Source organism: Stegostoma tigrinum, chromosome 10, assembly GCF_030684315.1.
Source record: "Stegostoma tigrinum isolate sSteTig4 chromosome 10, sSteTig4.hap1, whole genome shotgun sequence".
Classification (NCBI taxonomy): domain Eukaryota; kingdom Metazoa; phylum Chordata; class Chondrichthyes; order Orectolobiformes; family Stegostomatidae; genus Stegostoma; species Stegostoma tigrinum.
This window is the reverse complement of record NC_081363.1, coordinates 44339046-44359693: the sequence shown is the minus strand read 5'-3', so window position 1 is coordinate 44359693 and position 20648 is coordinate 44339046. Positions and strand designations below refer to the sequence as shown.

Sequence of the window (20648 nt, the reverse complement as noted above, 5' to 3'; positions counted from 1 at the left end):
TTACTGACTGAGACTTCCTCCATGCCAGAGGCTTAGATGAGGATCCAGATGCATTTCTTGAAACAACATGTAAGTAGTCCTACGAGTGATGGGACCATATGAGACCTTGTACTGGGGAATGACCCTGGCCAGGTGACTGAAGTTTCAGTTGGAGAGCATTTTGGGAACAGAGATCATAATTCTGTAAGTTTTAAGATAGTTATGAGTCAAGATAAGACTGCCCCTCAGGTGAAAGTGCTAAACTGGGGAAGGCTAATGACAACAGTAATAGGCAGGAACTGGAAAAATTAGATTGTGGTGGCTGTTTGAGGGTAAAACACATGGCTGCAGGAGTATTTTAAAGGCCAGTTGATCAGAGTTCAGGACCAACATCATCCTGTGAGGATGGAAGATAAGTATGACAAGATTCAGGAACCTTGGAATGACAAGAGATGTTGAAAGGTCAGTCAAAAAGAAAAAGGAAACAAATGTAAGGCTTAGGAAACTGAAATCAAACAATGTCCTTGAGTATAAACGAAGCAGAAAACAAATTAAACACAAAATTAGGAAAGCTAGAAGGGGCCATGAAATGCTCTTGGCAAGTAGGATTAAGGAGAACCTCAAAGCAATTTATATGTGTATTAGGAGCAAGAGGGTATCTAGGGAAAGGGTAAGTCCACACAAGGCCATAGGGAGGAATTTATGTGTGGAGCGAAGGAAGTGGGTGAAGCCCTTAATGAGTACCTCCTATTGGTCTTCACCAAGGATAAGGACATGGATAATAGTAAGATTAGGGAGGGGTATATTCTTGTTAGGGCATGTTGATAATAAGAAAGAGGAGATGTTCGATGTTTGGCGGCACGATGGCTCAGTGGTTAGCACTGCAGCCTCACAGCACCAGGGACCCAGGTTCGATTCCAGCCTCGAGCGACTGTCTGTGTGGAGTTTGCACATTCTCCCCGTGTCTGCGTGGGTTTCCTCCGGGTGCTCCAGTTTCCTCCCATAGTCCAAAGATGTGCAGGCTACGTGGATCGGCCATGCTAAATTGCCCGTAGTGTGCAAGGTTGTGTGGGTTACAGGGGGATGGGTCTGGGTGGGATGCTTCAAGGGTGGTGTGGACTTGTTGGGCTGAAGGGCCTGTTTCCACACTGTAGGTAAACTAATTTAATCTTGAAAAACATTACAGTAGATAAGATGCAGGGTCTGATGGGTTCTATCACAAGATAGTGAAGGAGGCAAGTGAGGAGATTACTTGGCCTTGAAAGACATCCTCTTTGGCCACAGGCAAAGTCAAAAAAGACTGGAGAGTAGCCAATGTTGTTCCTTCCTTTAGGAATGACAAAAGGGATATTCCAGAAATGATAGGCCAGTGAGTTTTACATCAGTGGTTGGGAAATTGTTGGAGAAAATTCTTAGGGACGGGGTTTGCTCATATTTGAAGAAGAATGGACTTACTAGGGATAATCAGCATTGCTTTATGTGGGGAGGTCTTCTCTCACAAACTTGATTGAGTTTTTTGAGGAAGTAGTGAAGATAATTTATAAGGTTTGGATAATGCATGTTGTCTACATGGGCTTTACTAAAGTATTTGTCAAGGTACATCATGGGTACACGAAGAATACACCTCTTCTCACCCACTTTCCTGCGAAAATGCCATCCCCTATTTCCAATTCCTTTGCGTCCGCCACATCTACTGCCAAAATGAGGCATTCCAGTCCCGAACATCCTAAATGTCCTTGTTTTTCAAGGACCACAACTTCCCCTCCACAATGGTCAAAAACGCCCTCGTCTGCATCTCTCCCATTTCCCGTAACTCAACCCTCACACCCCGTCCCCAACAAAAACAGAAGCCCCCTTGCCCTCACATGACGCCCCAACCAACCTCCGGATCCAATGCATCATCCTCCGGCACTTCTGCCATCTGCAATCTGACACCACTACCAAAGACATTTTTCCCTCCCCACCCTTATCTGCTTTCCAGAGGGACCACTCTCTCCAGGACTCCCTTGTCCACTCCACACTCCCCACCAGCCCCACCACCCCGGCACTTTTCCCTGCAACCACAGGAAGTGCTACACCTGCCCCTAAACCTCCTCCCTCACATCATCTCAGGCCCCAAGAAAACCTTCCACATCAAACAGATGTTCACCTGCACATCTGCTAATGTAGTATACTGCATCCGCTGTTCCCGATGTGGCCTTCTCTACAATGGGGAAACCAGGCGGATGCTTGGAGACCGCGTTATGGAACACCTACGCTCAGTTTGCAATAAGCAACTGCACCTCCCAGTTGCGAACCACTTCAACTCCCCCTCCCACTCCTTGGATGACATGTCCATCCTGGGCCTCAAACAGTGCCACAACGATGCCACCCGTCGGTTGTAAGAACAGTACCTCATATTTCGCTTGGGAATCCTGCAGCCCCAATGGTATCAATGTGGACTTCACAAGCTTCAAAATCTCCCTGCCTCTGACTGCATCCCAAAACCAGCCCAACTCATCCCTGCCTCCCTAACCTGTCTGTCCTTTCTTCCACCTATCCACTCCTCCCACCTCAACCCCCACCCCACTCCTACCTACCAGCCTCATCCCTGCCTCCTTGACCTGTCCATCTCCTCTCCACCTATCTGCTCCTTTATTCATCTTCCAACCGCCTCCCCCCCCCCTCTCTCTCTCTCTCTCTCTCTCTCTCTTTACTTCAGAGTTCTGTTCCCCTCCCCCACTTCTGAAGAAGGGTCCAGACCCAAAACGACAGCTTTCCTGCTCCACTGATGCCGTTTGGCCTGCTGTGTTCATCTAGCTCTATATCTTGTTACATTATGGTAATGCTAGGACCTCTGTTGTTTGTAAGATATATAAATGATCTGGATGAAAATTGAGGTGGTCTGATTAGTAAATTTGCAGACAACATAAAAATGGTGGAATTGTGGATAGTGAGGATGGTTTTGGTAGTGTATGGATCAGTTGGAAAGTTAGAGAACTGACAAACATGAGATGATGCATTTTGGGAGGTCAAACACAAGAGGAAAGTATACAGTGGATGGCCACATCCTTCGGAACATTGGCATACAGAGAAATCTCAGAGTGCAAGTTCATTCCTCCCTGAAAGCAAAACAAGTAGATCAGATGGTAAAGAAGGTGGACAGTATGTTTGGCTTCATCGGCCAGGGCACTGAGTGTAAAAGTTGGCAAATCATCCCACAGCTGTACAAAACTTTAGTTCAGCCATATTGGAGTATGGTGTGTAGTTACACTGTAGGAGGATTCTGGAGGTGTTAGAGAGGGTGCAAAAGAGATTTACCAAGATATTGCCTGGATTGGAGTGTATTAACGAGAAGGGGAGGTTGAACAAACTTGAATTGTTTTCGCTAGAGCATTGAGGTTTGAGGGGTGATCTGATTGAAGTAGATAAAATTACAAGAGGCAGAGATATGGTGGATATTCAGAGGCTTTTTCCCAAGGTGGTAATGTCAAATACTAGGGGCTATAGGTTTATGGTGAGGGGAAAAATTTAAAGCAGATGTGCAAGGAAAGCTTTTTACACAGAGGGTGGTATCTGCCTGGAATGCGCTGCCATGAGAGGTAATAGAGGACAAGGCACTTAAACAGTAATGTGAAGAAGCAGGAACCAAAGAGATACAGACCGTGTGCAGGGAGCTGGGATTAGTTTAGAATGGCATCATAGTCAGCACTGACATGGTGGGCCAAAGGGCCTGATCCTGTGCTGTACTGTTCTATGTGTTATTTAGTTCCACTTTCCTGTTCTTTTTCCTAGCCTTTTTGTCCCTTTTCAAATATAAATCAAAATATGTTTTGTCAGCTACTACTGAATTTGCTTCCTTCCAAGTAGAACATTTCAGATATTAAAAGCTTGTGGTGTAAATAAATTTCACCTTAACTCCTCCAAGTGACTTTTATAATTAATCTTCTTTATGATGTGCTTCAGGGTGCTAACCCTCCTGTCAGTGGAAATGTTTCTCCTTTTCTGATCTATGAAAGTTCTTCATAATTTCAAATACCCCTTTAAATAGAGTTATAGAGTCACCCGGCACAGAAACAGACTCGTCCACACCAACCAGACATCCCAATCTGACCTAGTCCCATATGCCGCACACCTGAATTTTCTCTGCTGTGAGGATAACAACCCCGACTTCATTGCCTCCCACAAAACTGAAATTCATTATCCCTGGTATCTGTCCAGCAAATCCCTTCTATACCCACTGTAAAGAATTGATACCCTTCCTAAAATAGCTGGCCAAATTGGATATGATACTCCAGCCACAGTCGAATGTACAAACATCCTCTTTTTCCAGTACTTTTTACATTTCTTTCAATCCTTTATTTTTTCTTTTCTTTATTTTCCTAAAATTGGCAGAATTAAACTCAAAAGTATTTTAGCATTTTCTTTTTGTTCTGCAGCGGTGAATCTGAAGAACCCACTGGTACAAATGACATCTTAAAAGATCAAAAGGCCACATTGAGGGAGGAAGAAGGAGTTTATCATGAGAAAATCATAGAATTGAATGAAGCGCAACAGGAATTAAAGTAAGTTACTGTAAAGGCTACTCGGGGTCCCCAAAAATATAAAATAGTTAAAAGCATAGCCACAAAACTCAATAAGTTCAATGATTTGTTTTAAAAAATCTTTTGTGGTATGTGGGCATTTTTGGCAAGGCTGGCATTTGTTGCCCATCCCTAACGACCTTAGAACTAAGTGGCTTGCCAATCCTTTTGGAAAGCAGTTAAAAGAGTCAAATATATTGATATTGTTCAAAAGTTACATAAAGGCCAGACCAGGTGAAGATGGGAGATTTCCTTTTCTGAAGAATATTAGTGAAGCAGATGGATTTTTATGACAATCAATAGTAATGTCATGACTGAAAACAAATGCTGGAGAGCAGACCGGATCGGGCAGCATCCATGGAGACAGAGCAAGTTAAAGTTTTGAATCTAGATGATTCTTCTTCTGAGCTGACATCAAGTGTGGAGGGGGCAGCATTTACGCAATAGTGGGAGAGGGGATAGAGTGCTGGGGGAAAATGATGTTGATAGTTCAGATTAAGTGATCGGAATGTGAGAATGGCAGAACAATGATGTGTCCAAGTGCCAGACTGGAAAGAACAGACTGTCCCATTGGGGTAGCAGGGAGGTGGTGGGGGGTGGGGACGATGTGGCAGCTAGGGGGGTGCGCAGGGCAGAGGGGGTTGGGGGTGGGGAAGGGGAGAGAAGACATGGTGACAGAGAATGTAACAGGTAAAGCTAAAAAGAAAGGTAAGGAATAGGAGTGGATTCACAATCTGAAGGTGTTGAACTCAATATTGAATCCAGAATGTTGTAAAATGCCTAATGTGAAGATGAAAAGTTGCTCCTCCACTTCGCACTGTGATTCACTGGCAACATGGCCACCATTTACAGGCAGTAACATTCAATTCCAAAATGATCATTTGAATTTAAGTATTTTAAACATTCAGGTTGTCTGTTTCAGTGATATTACAATAATTCAAAAAGGTAAATAATTTAAAAATTTAAAATAATTTAAATAATGACTGCCCAATTAATTAGTATTTATCTGTGTGTTTTAGAGCATTTTTAAACTTTGTTTTGCAGTTTTCACTTGTTGCATTTTCTTGCTCGTATAACCACAATATATGTATAAAACCTCTGCTTGATAATTGCTGTATAGATATACATAACCTAAGACAACAAATAAGAAATACTAACAACATGTGGATATAAACCATGACATTACACTTAATTTTGTACCTAATGCTAGCAGTAGTGGAGTGTTATGAAAGTGTTGTGATTGACCAGGACATCCTGCTTTTAGACAGAAAAAACGCTGTCTTTGTGAATGATGCCGAATTCAGTCATGACTTCAGGACAGTGGTGGGGCTACTCGTGAACATTAAATCTCAGCCATGCTTTCTGTTTTAATCAATAAACCCTGCACAGGATTCTAAAGTCATTGCTGCAGTCTCAGAATTGAAACTGTGTTCTCCTCAGTGATCCTACCCAAAATAATGACTGCCCAATTTACTGCTTCTTGGGGCTGGAGTGAGTAAGTTACCAGTAGGCCTAAGCAAGCAGTATTAAAGAATTTGAGGTCCCACAATCAAGGAAGAGGTCTTGGAGCAGTCTCCTCTTGTTTCAGTTCAAACTCAACACTTAACTGGCTGATTTATTGGAGGTCATCTCAGGGTTAGTGAATCACATTGGGGGATTACCCTCTTCATACAGTAACATGTTTCTTCTCAGAGAGGGCCCTCCATGCAGTGTAAATAACCTCCCATGGAAGTGCTTTAAGGTTGGGAAAATTTGTGGCATCAAATAGAAGTCCTACCCCATTGCAACACCATTCTGAACCTCAGCCTCAGTGTCTTGAATTAAGTGTAAACTACATCAACAAGATAACACAATGGACAGGCTTTGTACCAGAACAAGATATCAGCAAACTCAACTTGGTCAATCACGCAAGGTCCTCCTCATGAGCAACTAGCACTGGATCCCAAAATGGGAAATCTGTGCTAAGGATGGTCAAAAAACAATCTGATGTAGTCACATTCACAGCATCATGATTATGGCCTCATACATACCTGGGTTTGTCATATTCCTCCTCAAATGATGCCAAGCAGCATCATCTGTTCAACATTTTTCGCTGAAGATTTTTTTTAAACCTATAACTGCCTCAATCTTTGGAAACTAAAGCTAGGGTTTTAAACATACAGCACAAATCGAAAATTAGTGTATGAAGTTGCAGACTTTGTTGTTAATATGATAAAGGTATTCAACTCTATCTTTCTTCTGTTGGTTAGGTGTGTTAGTGAGGCTATGATTTAAGGTACAATATTAAAAGGTTGAATCTTTACAGGCAACAAGTGGAGATTTTGAAGAACGACAAAATAGCTGCTCAGAGAATTGTAGAACTTCAAAACAAACAGGTAAGTTATTATTCCTTCCAAAGATTTAAATTTAACTATCCATTAATTCCTTAGTATTAAATGCATAAGTTGAGATGCTACAGCAGCCGTGGAACATTGATTTGGAAGTTGTTTACAAATGGACACAGTTTGCGCCACATGTGCTTCACATCTTGTGATGGAGCCTCGGGTTCATATCTTTTGAAAAAGCCGTCTAGTAATACATTCAAGTCAACGGTCGAGAAGCCATCAAAGGCCCATTCTCTGGGAACAGAAAGTGTGCAAACACTTCCCACCCAGTCAACAGCTAACAGTTCTTTTGAACAACAGCCCCACCTTGGAGACAGTAACTGCTGCTGGAACAGCATCAATCTAACATGCAGAACCCAGGCCAAAGGTCACTGATTGCTGGAGGGGTAGGAGTCTTAGACTGAGGCAGTAGGGGAGCTGACAACAAGAGAAAGAGGTGGCTCTCAGTGGGCTCAAAACCTCCATTCCTTGACTTACTAATTGCAGGTCCCTCTTATAGGCAGTATGTGCTTTTAAACAAAGGACTCCCACTGGGAGTCATCAAATAATACACTTCAGGATTTGCTTTACTTGAAAGTTGCTACAATATACCAACAATGGCAGATTGAGGTCTCTTTAAGGCCATTGAAGGGAGGACAGGAATTACTACCCATGGACCTGTTCACCAATGAATTGGTCTGGAGACAGGAAGGCAATACGGTCTGCACTGACCATTCTCCCATCTGACAAAATTCCCACCAACACCATCACCAGCAAACCTGCTTCACAGAAGAGTCGAAGTTTTTTCCCATTGTTATTATGAGGGATCGAGTTGTCTAAATAATAATTTATAAGGGAATGCCAGAGATCTTTCTAAATAATTGTATTATATTTTATATTATTATTTTTGTAGGCTCAGGAAGGCCATTCTCATTTCTAATCCTGGAAGGTTAAAACTGAAAAATGTCCTGTTTGATTTTGACTGCCACACAGTGAAACCCCCCCAGCCCCAACTCTGTTATCATCCCATCCCAAAAAAACACCCCTCCCCACAGATTTGCCTGCCAACTGAAACAGTTCATTAGCTGTACAATATCCCAGCTTCCCTGAGCATACAACTACAGTATGGCATCCAGGATGGGTAAAATGGCCTCGGGGTGAGTGCAGCACACATTCAACAGACTGAAACCAGGGCTAAAGCTGTTGAGTTATGAGGTCAGGCTGGAAAGACAAGGATCCTATGCCCTTGGATCAATAAGATTAAAGGGTTTTTATTTCTGTGTTCTACAGCCTTTGTCACTCTTTGTAAGTTGATTCAAATAACTTAGCTCATAGAAAGCTGGAATAAATCATAATGGTTTGCCATATTTCCACTAAAGAAAGAATGAATTTGCTTTTATATAGTGCCCTGTAGAAGCTCAGTGCCTCTGAGAGCACTTAAAGTCAGTGAAGCCCTTTTAAAATAATCATTTTTATAATGTAGGCGAGCTTAGGAGAGGACAGATCCCCCAATACATTAATGTATTTTAATAAACATGCAGGCATTTTGATAGCTATGAAGTAATCAGCTGGTACAGATTTTATTTGAAAAGACACCCTGCGGCCAAAGGAGAAAATAAATCAGCATCAATATGTTTATACATAGCATACCAGCACTGAACTAGAAAGAAAATGTAGGCCATAATATTCATCGTCATCAAATTAAACTCAGTGCATTAGGAGATATTGATCTGTTGTCACTGAGTTTGTTCTGAAGATCATGACACTCCATTTAAGGACCATTCTAAAGCCTTTGTTGGTAATTATATATGGTTAATTCTAATTCCAAATGATTCAAGCAGGAACACTTGCTCTTTTCTTTATCAGAGACATGTGTATATTGTAATTATTTGAGGGGGTGATAGTTCCTACAATTCTGAATATCTTTTTGTTCCATTCGGTGCTATAAAATAGATTGCAGAGCTGAGATCCCAGAACAAAAAGCTAGATGCAGAGAATGAAGATCTTTGCCACAAAAACTCAAAGAATCAAGCTGATGTACTAGAATTGAAGCAGCGGTTGGCTGAACTAGTTCGCCAGAAGGAGAAAAAGGCTGGGAACTTGGAGAAAGAACGTGAACAAGAAAAAATGCACATAATGCAAGAAATTGAAAATGGCCATGTAAGATTACATTTTTCACTGTTAACGTTGATCTTATATTTCTTATGATATTTAAAATGTTTCCATTTCATTGAACAATGTGAAATTCAACAGAGAAACACGGCCTGTACCGCATCACCTCACTCAGAGGAATCTACACAATATTCCCTGTGTTTTTTCATGCAACCATTGTAGCCATTTGATTCCAGAATTCCTAGCCCCATGCTTGGTGAGCCCAATTTTCAATTTGGCAGGATAAGAGTACGAGCTGGTGTAAATTAGAAGATCCCAAACTGCCCTTCTGACCTGGCCAACTCAATTGCAGGGAGTGGATTTTGAAGATTCATGGTTTATGGGCTCCCTCAGTTGTGAACCATATTCTGGATCAGGGAACTATTTGAAAAGTTGTTTCTCAAGAACTTATCCATGCACAACCACTCACCGTCCCACCATTGCCCCACATTCTCACCATATCAATCTCTGTGCATCTACCCACCTTAATGGTACCTCACACACTCCTTGCCAGTGTACGGCCGTCCAACCTATTTTGACAGGAACATCTCACTCCAACTTTCGTGCTTTTGCCAAACAGAGAGACGAGTTTCTCACTAGGCAGTGACAAGTTGTTAATCAAGGAGGATTATTGCTTGTTCAATACCTTATTAACAACCAATCTCACCCCATTAATACTCTGCTTTCTATCTTACCATACACACCAAACAAGCTAGGCATTGAGAAATCTCAACATTGAAATCAGAGCGGGTACCTGGAGACTTCAGCTCGCTCCTGGCTACAAACCCGTCTGCATTTTCTCAGGGCCAAGCAAAATCTCAGGTCACAATCCATGAGTATCAGCCACATGCACTTGTCCGCAGATATTGATATCTCATGTTTATCAACCCCTCATGACCATGATGGCACCCCTCCAACATACTGAGAGGATTATTTTTATTTTTATGATATATGGGCATCGTTGGCTGGCCGGTATTTATTGCCCATCGCTAGTTGCCCTTGAGAAGGTGCCCATGAGCTGCCTTCTTGAACAACTGTAGCCCACCTGCTGTGATTTTACCCACAACACTGTTCATGAGGGAATTCCCAAATTTCGACCCAGTGACAGTGAAGGAATGCTGATATATTTCTAAGTCAAGATGGTGAGTGGCATTGAGGGGAACTTGAATGTGTTGGTGGCGGTGTTCCCATGTGTCTGCTGCCCTTGTGCTTCCAGATGGAAGCAGTCATAGATTTGGAGGGTGTTGTCTGAGGATCTTTGGTGAATTTCTACAGTGTATCTTGTAGGTCATACACATTGCTGCTACTAACCATCAGTGGAGGAGGGAGTAGATGCTTGTAGATGTGGTGCCAATCCAGTGGGCTATTTTATCCTGGATGGTGTCAAGCTTCTTGAATGCTGTGGGAACTGCACCCATCCAGGCAAGCGGGGAGTATTCCATCGCACTCCTAACTTGTACCTTGAGATGATCGTCAGGTTGAGGGGAGTCAGGAGATGAGTTACTTGCTGCAGTATTCCTAGCCTCTGACCTGGTCTTATGGCCACTGTGTCTAGTTGAGTTTTTGGATAATAATAGCCGCAGGATATTGATAGTGGGGGAATCAGTGATGGTAATATCATTCAATGTCAAGGGGTGATGGTTAGATTGTCACTTTTGGTGATGGTCTTTGTGTGGCGCAAATGTAACTTTCCAGTTGACAACCAAAGCCTGGATATTGTCCGGATCTTGTTGCATTTGAACATAGCAAATCATGAATGTTGCTTAACATTGTGCAATCTTCAGCAAACATCTACGTTGCAGTCCTTATCTTGGAAAGGAGGTCACTGATGAAGCAGCTGAAGATGTTTGGGCCTAGGACATGATCCTGCAGATGTATCCTGGAGTTGAAATGACTGACTTCTAACAACCAAGACCATCTTCCTATGTGCCAAGTATGACTCCAACCAGTGGAGAGTTTTCCTCTTGATTCACATCGATTTCAGTTTTGTGAAGGATCCTTGATGTCATACTCATTCGAATGCAGCCTTTATGTCAAGAGCTGTCACTCTCACCTCACCTCCGGAATTCAGCTCTTTCATCCATGTTAGAATCAAGGCTGTAATGAGGTCAATAGCTGAGTGGCCCTGGCAGAACTCAAACTTGGCGTCACTGAACGGGATATTGTTGAGCAGGTGCTGCTTGATAGCACTGTTGATGATACCTTCCATCACTTTCCTAATGATCGAGAGTAGACTGATAAAGGAGTAATTGGCCGGGTTAAATTTGACCTAATTTTTAATGTACAGGACATAGTTAAATAATTTGCCACATTGTCAGAAAGATGCCAGTGTTGTAACTGTACTGGAAGAGCTTGTCTAGGGGAGCAGCGAGTTCTGGAGCACATGTCTTCAGTACTTTTGCCAAAATGTTGTCAGGGCCCATAGCCTTTGCAGTATCCAGTGTCTCCAAACAAACAGTGAATCTAATTGCCTGAAGACTCAAATCCGTAATGGTGGGGACTAGTGGATGAGGCTAAATTGAATCATCCACTCAGCACTTTCAGCTGAAGATTGCTGCACATGCAATTCTTATCTTTTGCACTGATGTTTTGGGCCCTTCGATCATTGAGGATGGGGATATTTATGGAGCTGCCTCCTCCAGTGAGTTGTTTAATTGTTCACCACCACTCACAACTGGATGTGGCAGGACTGGAAAGCTTAGATCTGATCTGTTGGTTGTGGGATTGCTTAGCTCTGTCAGTTACTTGCTGCTTAAGCTGTTTGGCACACAAATAGACCTGTTCAGTAGCTTCACCAGGTTGACACCATGCCTGGTGCTGCTCCTGGCATGCCTTCCTGCAGTCTCCACTGAACCAGGGTAGATCCCTGGGCCTGATGCTAATGGTTGAGTGGGCCAATATTCCAGGCCCTGAGGTTGCAGACTGTGTTGGAGTACGGTTCTGCTGCTGTTGATGAAACAGAGCTCCTCATAGATGCCCAGTCTTGAGTTCCTAGATCTGTTCAAAATCTGTTTCATTTAGCACAGTGATAGTGCCACACAACACAATGACGGGACTGTGTGGTGGTCACTCTTACTGATACTTTCATGGACACCTGGCAGATTGTTAAGGATAAGGTCAAGTATTCCATCGAATCCCTACGGTGTGGAAACAGGCTACTCAGCCCAAAAGGTCCACACTGATACTTCGAAGAGTATCCTACTCAGACTCAACCCACTACCCCATTCCTGTAGTCCTGAATTTCCCATAGGTGATCTACCTAGCCCACACATCCCTGGACACGATGGGCAATTAGCATGGCCAATCCACCTAACTTGCACATCTTTGGACTGTGGGAGGAAACAGGAGCACCCAGAGAAAACCCACGCAGACATGGGGAGATTGTGCAAACTCCACACAGACAGTCGCCCAAGGCTGGAAATGAACCTGGGTCTACGGTGCTGGGAGGCAGCATTGCTAACCACTGAGCCACCGTGCTGCCCGTGTTCATTCCCTCACCACCTGCTGCAGACCCAGTCTAGCAGCTATGTTCTTTAGGAGCCAACCAGCCCAATCTGTAGTACTGCTGCCGAGCCACTCTTGATGATGGACATTGAAATCCCCTACCCAGAGTACCTTTTGTGCCCTTGCCATTTTCAGTGCTTCCTCCAAGTCTGTTTCAACATGGAGGAATATATATTCATCGGAGAGGGAAGAAGGTGCGCCATAATCAATCCTTACCCATATTTAACCTGAAGCCATGAGATGTCATGGGATCCAAAGTCAATGCTGAGGACTCCCACGGCAAATCCGTCCCAATTGTATACCACCATTCCACCACCTCTACTCGGTCTGTCCTGCCGGTGAGACAGGACATAATCCAGGAAAGGTGAGCAGGGGCCTGTTCTCAGGCAATCCTCTGAGTGCTAGCGGCTTGGGGCATTTTCTCCTCAGCCAGCCACAAAGCGGTCATGTAAGGTGTTCACCAGATTATGCTCACACACATTCTGAAACCTGATTTTCCCACTGAGGTGACTACATTTCAACAGGTGGACAGTGTACAAGGCCGCGTTGCCATTCTTCCCCTGCAACCTCAGTACTTTTGCCCTCAGAGGCCAAGGAGGTGGCTTCTGGGAGAGCTGGCCATCTCACTGCAGTAATGGTGGAAATGCTTATGGTAGCTGCAAAACAGGTACAAGAAAGCATTGTGGCCAGTGGTTATAAGTGGCTTGCCATAAATGACATTGACGGATGGGTTACTGTGAGAGTTGCCATGGAATGAGGAGTAGTACTTACTTGGTTGGCAGGACATAGATGTTTTTGCATCTCCACAGGACCAGCCTGTCTCCTCCTGCAAGGGCCAGGATTCTCATCTCATTTCGAGTGCAGAGCCTAATGCCAGGCATCCCTCAGCCTTTCCTGGCCTGCTACTGCTCTGTTGTTGTATGTCCTCTCCTTTAATGAGAGCAGGGGAAGCACTGAGTGTGGTGAAAGTGGGTGGCACAACTAATTAGTGCTGGGTCAGGGAGTTGAAAGTTAGTGAGGTGTCCCAAATAAGGAGGGAGCACAAAGGTCATGCAGAGTTAGTGGTGTGGTAGCCGGGTTAGGAGATGCTGTTGAGCATTAGTTCAGGGAAGATGTTGTAGGCATCATTGAAAGTGGTAGAGCAAGATCCTTGGTGGGAGGTTGGTACTGTTACTGGGATAGAGTGAGTGTGAGATAATAGAGGCAAGAATGTGACACTTGAACTGGTGGACCAGAGAAAGTAATTGACTTTCTTAAAACACTGCTGGCTGTTCCTCTGGACCATTGAGCTAGCACTGACCTGGGTGGCAACCTCGGACCAAGCTGCAATGGTCTAATGATGCAGCCTCCTTTGCTGATTCTTTGGTACAGGATTCACCTTTGATCACCTGCTTGACCGCAGAAGCAGAGACATCTATAGCACAGAAAAAGGCCCTTCAACCCATGTAGCATCCACACCAGTCAAATGCAACCATTAACTATTCTAATCCCATTTTCCAGCACTTGGCAATTCGCCTTGTGTGCTTAGGCATTGCAAATGTGCATCCAAATACATCTTAAATGTTATGAGAGTTTCTACTTGCACCACCCTTATAAACACTCTACCAGGACTCTCCAGGTCCAAGAATTACAGCACCATGTTCTTCTCAGACAGTTTTAGAAAATGTACCAGGCTATGCTGGCTGACTCCGAATGCCAATGCTTATCTAGGTGCAGAGCGGTCTTTCAACTATGGCATGGGTCTTTTGATGATTATCCAGTGAGTAGCAAATTGTCCTGGGAACAGTGCATAGTATAATCAAGTTAGAATAGGACTTGAGAGACGCCATAGGGACAGGTCATTAATGAGGCGTGTTCGGCTAGAGACAGCAATAAATCCCATGGCAGAAATCTCTCCACTAGAAATTGACTAGTAATTTGCACTTAACCAAAAAAATCCATCATATTATTTTAATTTATTCATGCGCCGAGTGTATTACTAACATATATTACCATCATTAAGTGGCATGATAACTTGGTAAGCCAATCAAAAAGGCAATTAAGAGCCAATAACTTGGTTGAATGTCTGAAGTTACCTGTCGGCCAGATCAAGTACAAATAGCAGATCTCCTTCTCTCAAGGGCATTAGTGTACTAGATTGGTTTTTGCAACAATCAAGTCATGGTTAAGTCATATTTACTGATAATAATTACTTTTAAATTACACACTAATTGAACTGGATTTCGATTGCTCAAATGCTGTAACATGATTTGAAATCAAGTGTTTATGGTATTAGTTCAACAACAGCAATGCTACATATTTTATATATTCAAAAATCCTTCATGTTTGTAGAATGAAAGTGATGAATAGATTTGAATTTTCGAATGGATCAACTTTGTTGACAAAATTCCATATACATTTCTCACATTTTCAGTTGTCCAAATACAACAAATTGGAGGATGAAGTCACTGCTTTAAAGCGCATAAATGAAAACTTGACAAGGGAGAAAGAAGCACTGAATGATGAAAAGAACCAGTGCATTGGCAAGGTTTGAAAATTTAATGTAGAGTATATAATTGGATTCAGAGCACTGGTTAGTGGTCTCTAACTGTCTTTTAACTCATCAGGGGCAGTTGTTTTAGAATATATTTATAACTATACATCTATAAATGCTTACATTCAGATTACCAAAATGAACATTATGGAAAAGCAGGCAGAACATTTGAGACAAGAATGGCAGACATCGCTGCAAGAAGTCCAAAAGTTATCAAGTCAGCTGATGACATCACAAGATAAGGTAATGTTGGAACAATGTTTGTGATGCGGAGGCCCTGGCTTGTCTAGCATTTATTGCCACTCCTAATTACGTCTAATTACTATGGATGTGGAGTCACATATAGATTAGAGAAAGCAAAGGTGACACATTTCCTTCCCTCAGTAACATTAGTGAAGCAGATGGATTTTAACCACAATAATAATGATTCTGTGGTTGCAATTAAGCTAGATTTTAATTCCAGGTTTTCTCATAATGAGTGATCTCTTCAAACTCCAGAGTCAAAAGAATGGACAGGACATGTTTATCAGACATCTTTCTGTGCTGTAGTCTCAGCTACTACATTTTGTTTTTTATTTTATTGCTTCATGGGGTATAGACATCGCTGGCAAGACGAGCATTTATTAGAAATCCCTAAATGCCCTTAAGAAGTTGGTAGTGGCCTTCTTGAACTACTACAGTCCATGTAGTTAAGGTATATCCACAGTAATGCTTCATCTAACTTCTGTCTGCTGTGTATGATTTGTTTGTTATGCTGCATGGCCTCTTTAATATTGCCATGCATGTGTGCATCTGAAGAGACCTTTGATTGTGCATGGCTCGTTCCATGCATAGTACGTTTTAGCTGCACATCTAGAGGGAGCATTTTCCTACAGTTCTGCTAATGTAGTCTGCTAATGTAGTTAATTCCAGGATTTTGACTCAGTAACAGTGAAATCAAGATGGTGTGTAACTTGGAGAGGAACCTTGCAGAATCTGGTGCTTCCCTGCATTTGTTCTTCCAGATGGTAGAGGTCAACAATTTGGAAGATGCCGACAAAGAAACCTCGACAGGTTGCAGCAGTGTATCTTGTAATATGAAACACACTACAGCTACTGTGAGCCACTGGTGGAGAGAGTGAATGTTTAAGTTGGTGGTTTGGATGCCGATCATGGCTGCTGTTTTGTGCTAGATGGTATTGGGTTTCTTCAGTCTGCTTGTCATTTGGTTAAGTGGTAATTATTGTATCACACTTCTAGTTTGTACCTTGAAGCCAGTGGAAAGGCTTTGCGGTGTCAGGTTAGTCACAGAATATGTGGCCTCTGAACCGCTTGTGTTGTCACTGTATTTGTATGGCAGGTGCAGTTTGGTTTCTGGTGAACAGTGATCTGCCCAGGATGGTGATAACGGGGAATTTGGTGATGGTAATGCTATTAGCTGTCAAGGGAGATGGTTAGAAATGCCCATCTATGGAGATGGTCATTGCCTGACACTTGGGTGACACAAGTAAAACTTGTCATTTATCAGCTCATGCCCGAATAGTAGGTGGGTTGATTCTCCTAATTCCTCAAACCCATCAGAAAAGTAAAAACTGAATTAACTGTGGATGCTGGAGATTAGAATCAAGAACAGAAATTGCTGGAAAGACTGAGCTGGTCTGGCAAAACCTGTGGAGAGAAATCAGAGTTAACACTTCGTGTTCAGCAAACAATTCCTCAGAACGTATCTTGCCTCACTTATACTTACCCAGGGTGGAAAGTCTTTGCAATCCAGTTTTAAGTCAGCTCATGATGTTGTTTTCCTAATCACTTATTGAAAATTATCCCTCAAAGAATGAAATTAGTTGTGTGCTCAAAATACTAGGTGAAAACCTCAGCTTGAAAACACATCAGCCACAAGAAACGGGCCTTCTATTTTAATGAAGAGAGTGTTGTAAGTTGTACCTATTTTTCTGTTGTTAGTACACATCTCTGGAACAGGTGGGGGTTGAACCTGGGCCTCCTGATCCAGGCATAGGGACACTACCACTCCTTAGGTTATAATCGTATTCTGAAAGACATAAATTTTAATGGCTGAATTTAACATTTGAAATGTAAACAGAGAACATTTTATATTTAGATACAAAGTTTGGAGGAAAGCTCACAAAGTGTCAACCTCCAGACAGCAAAATTGAAATCAGACTTCCGTGTAGCTCAACAGGAAAATGAAGCATTAAAGCAGGAAGTTATGTCATTGCACAAACAGCTACAGACCACCAAAGATAAGGTAAAATTCATTTCATATTGCTTGAATATTTTTCCACGTAAAAATTTTAACAAGTTTAGCATATGTATAACATTTTATGAGTATACTTTTTAATTGTGGGATGTGGGCATAACTGACCAGGCCAGCATTTACTACCCATTCTTAATTACCCAAAGGGCAGTTAAAAGTCAGCCACATTGTTTTAGGATTTGAGCCACATGTAGGCCAAACCAGGTAAGGATGGCAGATTTCCTTCCTTAAAGGACATCATTCAATCAGATGGGTTTTTACAAGAACCAGTAGTTCCCATTAGAAGTCCCTCTGGTTCAGTGTAAATGTGCAATGATAGCATCAGTTATTCGCTTTCACCCTTCCCGCTTCTCAGTGCAAATTATGACTCTTGCTGTAATTGGATGCATCACAATGCCAGGTGCTTTCTGACATTCAGTTAAACGTAACTTCTTTAGCAGTAAATTTACATCATGAATGCCAATGGGAACATCACAACCAAGTACATTCCTGTTCTCCCTGTGATGTGTACATCCGTTTACATATGACCAAAGTCATGAACTCATCCTTTCCCATCCAACCATCCACTTCTCTTTCATAAGTGAGCAGTAGTTACTTGAAGGTGCCTCATGCTGTTATATCATATACATTTCAGAAATTGTTGTGATATATGTGAAAGCGGCGAAGGGAAGGCCTCTTTCAAAACAATCAAGAGGAAACATATTTCTGATAACTGACAAAAAAGTGTGTGTTTCCTTTCTGTGACTTGCAGAATCAGGTGCTAGAGCTGACTTTGCAGTCTGCAGATTTTCAGCATCAGCAGAAAAAGTTTTACCAGGATGACCTGGCTCGGCTGGTGGAAGAGGAGCAGAAATTAATGCGACAGGAAAATGAGAGGCTGCAGAAAGAAGGACAGCACACAAAAGGAGAGCTTCAGCAGGCCAGGGAGAAGGTAACTGAGAAAATAAGCCAGTGGGTTCCTGAACCTTGACTGTCTTTACAGGCCTAGATTTTTCCCTGGAGTCTGGTATCCCACCTTTGGGACCAGAAATAAGTTGGGGCTCCTGTCAACAGGGGAGACATAGGACTAACAGTAATATAATTGAACTAGTAATTCTGAAGTCCATGCTGATGTTTTGGGGACACAGGTTCAAATCCCATAATGGCAATAAATTTATTTAATTAATTTTTAAAAATCTGAAATTGAAAGCCAGCCTCATTAATAGAATCACAAAACTATGATCAGTGTAAAGACCCTTCAGTTCACTAATTTTCCTAAAGGTGTCTACCATCTTTATCTGGTCAAGCCAATGTGTGACGGTGAACCTATGCAAATGCAGCTCTTAAATGCTGTCAAGGACAATTTTGAATGGACAATAATACTGATCTTGCCATCAATGTCCACATTCAATGTTTTTTTTTAAAACAAATTACTTTTGTCTTTCATAGAGTTTACAAAACTTCTTTTTATTTTAGCCAAGTCACCCATCATGGCTTGGTGTTCATTTCATTATCTCTTTTAAGTCCTCTCTTCCCTGTAGCATTCATTGGAATATTTTTGATATTGAAAGTCTGGTATGTATTTAACGTACAACTGATATTTTGTTTCCTAATCCAGTGGTGCAGAGTCGAGTTTTAGGGTTCCAACAGTTATCTGTTTGGATTATGCTAAATTAGCACAAATTGGGAATCAAACCAATTATGCTCAGATATTCAGTGAATGATCTTTCTGAACTAACCTGCAAGCTTCTGCTTTGGGTTTCTTCCACCATAAATTATTAAGGATGCTGTGACAGCCACCTATTAAACAAGAATTACAAAAATCCTCTCTCCGAAGATGCAGTCTGTAGAGCTGTAAGACTAATGCCCTGTTTGCCACTAGATCACTTTTAGAAGTTCAAGCAATACCTCACCAATGCATGTTTCTAGCAATCATTTGCATACAATAAGGATATCTATGTAACAATAAATCGGTTACAAATTTGGGTGTGGTCAAATTTTTGCACAAGGGTAAGATTGCATATTTTTGAATAAGGTCAAAAGCCAAACAAACTCAGGTTGACAAAGGGGCAACACTCCAAAAAATTGTGATTTCAAATAAAACTATAGGATTATTAGCAGGTGTTGTCTGACTTCTGACCTGGTCCACGCCAGCCCAACATCGGCACCTCCACATCATAACTTCTGGATATGAGTATATTTTCTCTTTTTCACAGATCAAACATTTGGAATCTGCAATTTTGACACTCAAGCAGCAAAAACACTACAGCAAATCTGCCATGCTGAAAGCTGCTGAACAGGAGAAACTCTGTTTGAAGAGGGAATATGATCAGCTTCAGAAAGATCTCAATCGGAAGGTAAACTAAAAACACGAGAAAATCGATATAATTCTTTTCTGATTAGGTTACAGTGGACTAGAAAAGTTTCAACCTGCACACCACCCTTCATACAACAACGTGGGTGAATTGCCAAAGTTGTATTTTTCAGGGGAGTCTAAAACTAGAGAGCATAGGTTTACGGTGAGAGGGGAAAGATTTAAAAGGGACCTAAAGAGCACCTTTTTCACACAGAGGATGGTGTGTGTATGAAATGAGCTGCCAGAGGAGGTGGTGGAGGCTGGTACAATTGCCATTTAAAAGGCATCTGGATGGGTATATGAATAAGAAGGTTTTAGATATAGACCAAATGCTGGCAAATGGGACCAGATAAATTTAGGATATCTGGTCAGCATGAATCAGTTGGACTGAAGAGTCTGTTTCCGTGCTGTAAAACTCTACGACTCTTTACCCACTGCGGTGACAGTCTCTGAGCTGCTGGACAGGACATCCTCTGATGTTTCATTATCTTCCTCCACAAAGACAGTGCTGATCAAAGGGGCTCAGGTTCCAACCTCTTTCTCCGTATGGGGATGTAAATAGCACTATAAGAAGAGAGTGTATTAATTTCTAAAGGTGCAGAAGAGTTTGCCTTCTTGTACACCTGAGAAGGTCAGAGCACAAAAATGCTTACAGGCCATTGGGGTCTCCCTGTCCTCAAACAAATGGTACCAATTTTACCTAGCTAGTTTGACGGCCGTTTCCTCAAACAAGGTGAGGATCTTGACAGCTGGATCCAAGCCCCACCCCCTCATCCCTCCATCCAACCAGTTTTAACCCACCCAGCTCAGTTGAGAACCAGTTATTCCTGCAATTAAACCAAGAGAAGGATTTCACATGATAAGTGTGAGCAGCTTGTGAGCATGCATAATCATGAGAGCTGGTGAGATGTCCCCAGTAAGGAGGATTCAGTGAGAAAGAAATGTTTTGAAAGGTTGTGCTAGGTGT

The 20648-nt window shown here is 42.3% G+C and overlaps 1 protein-coding gene across 4 annotated transcripts in view; it reads left to right on the top strand.

Moving 5' to 3' along the window:
- Positions 1–20648, top strand: part of nin (ninein (GSK3B interacting protein)) — a 180478-nt gene that overhangs the window by 143058 nt on the left and 16772 nt on the right. For all 4 annotated transcript variants that reach the window (XM_048538225.2, XM_059649150.1, XM_059649149.1 and 1 more), the window contains 8 exons: positions 4398–4523; positions 6847–6916; positions 8858–9064; positions 14973–15086; positions 15222–15335; positions 17191–17337; positions 18098–18277; positions 19542–19682. In XM_048538225.2, the coding sequence (XP_048394182.2) occupies positions 4398–4523; positions 6847–6916; positions 8858–9064; positions 14973–15086; positions 15222–15335; positions 17191–17337; positions 18098–18277; positions 19542–19682 (1099 nt within the window). The remainder of the gene's footprint in view (positions 1–4397; positions 4524–6846; positions 6917–8857; positions 9065–14972; positions 15087–15221; positions 15336–17190; positions 17338–18097; positions 18278–19541; positions 19683–20648) is intronic.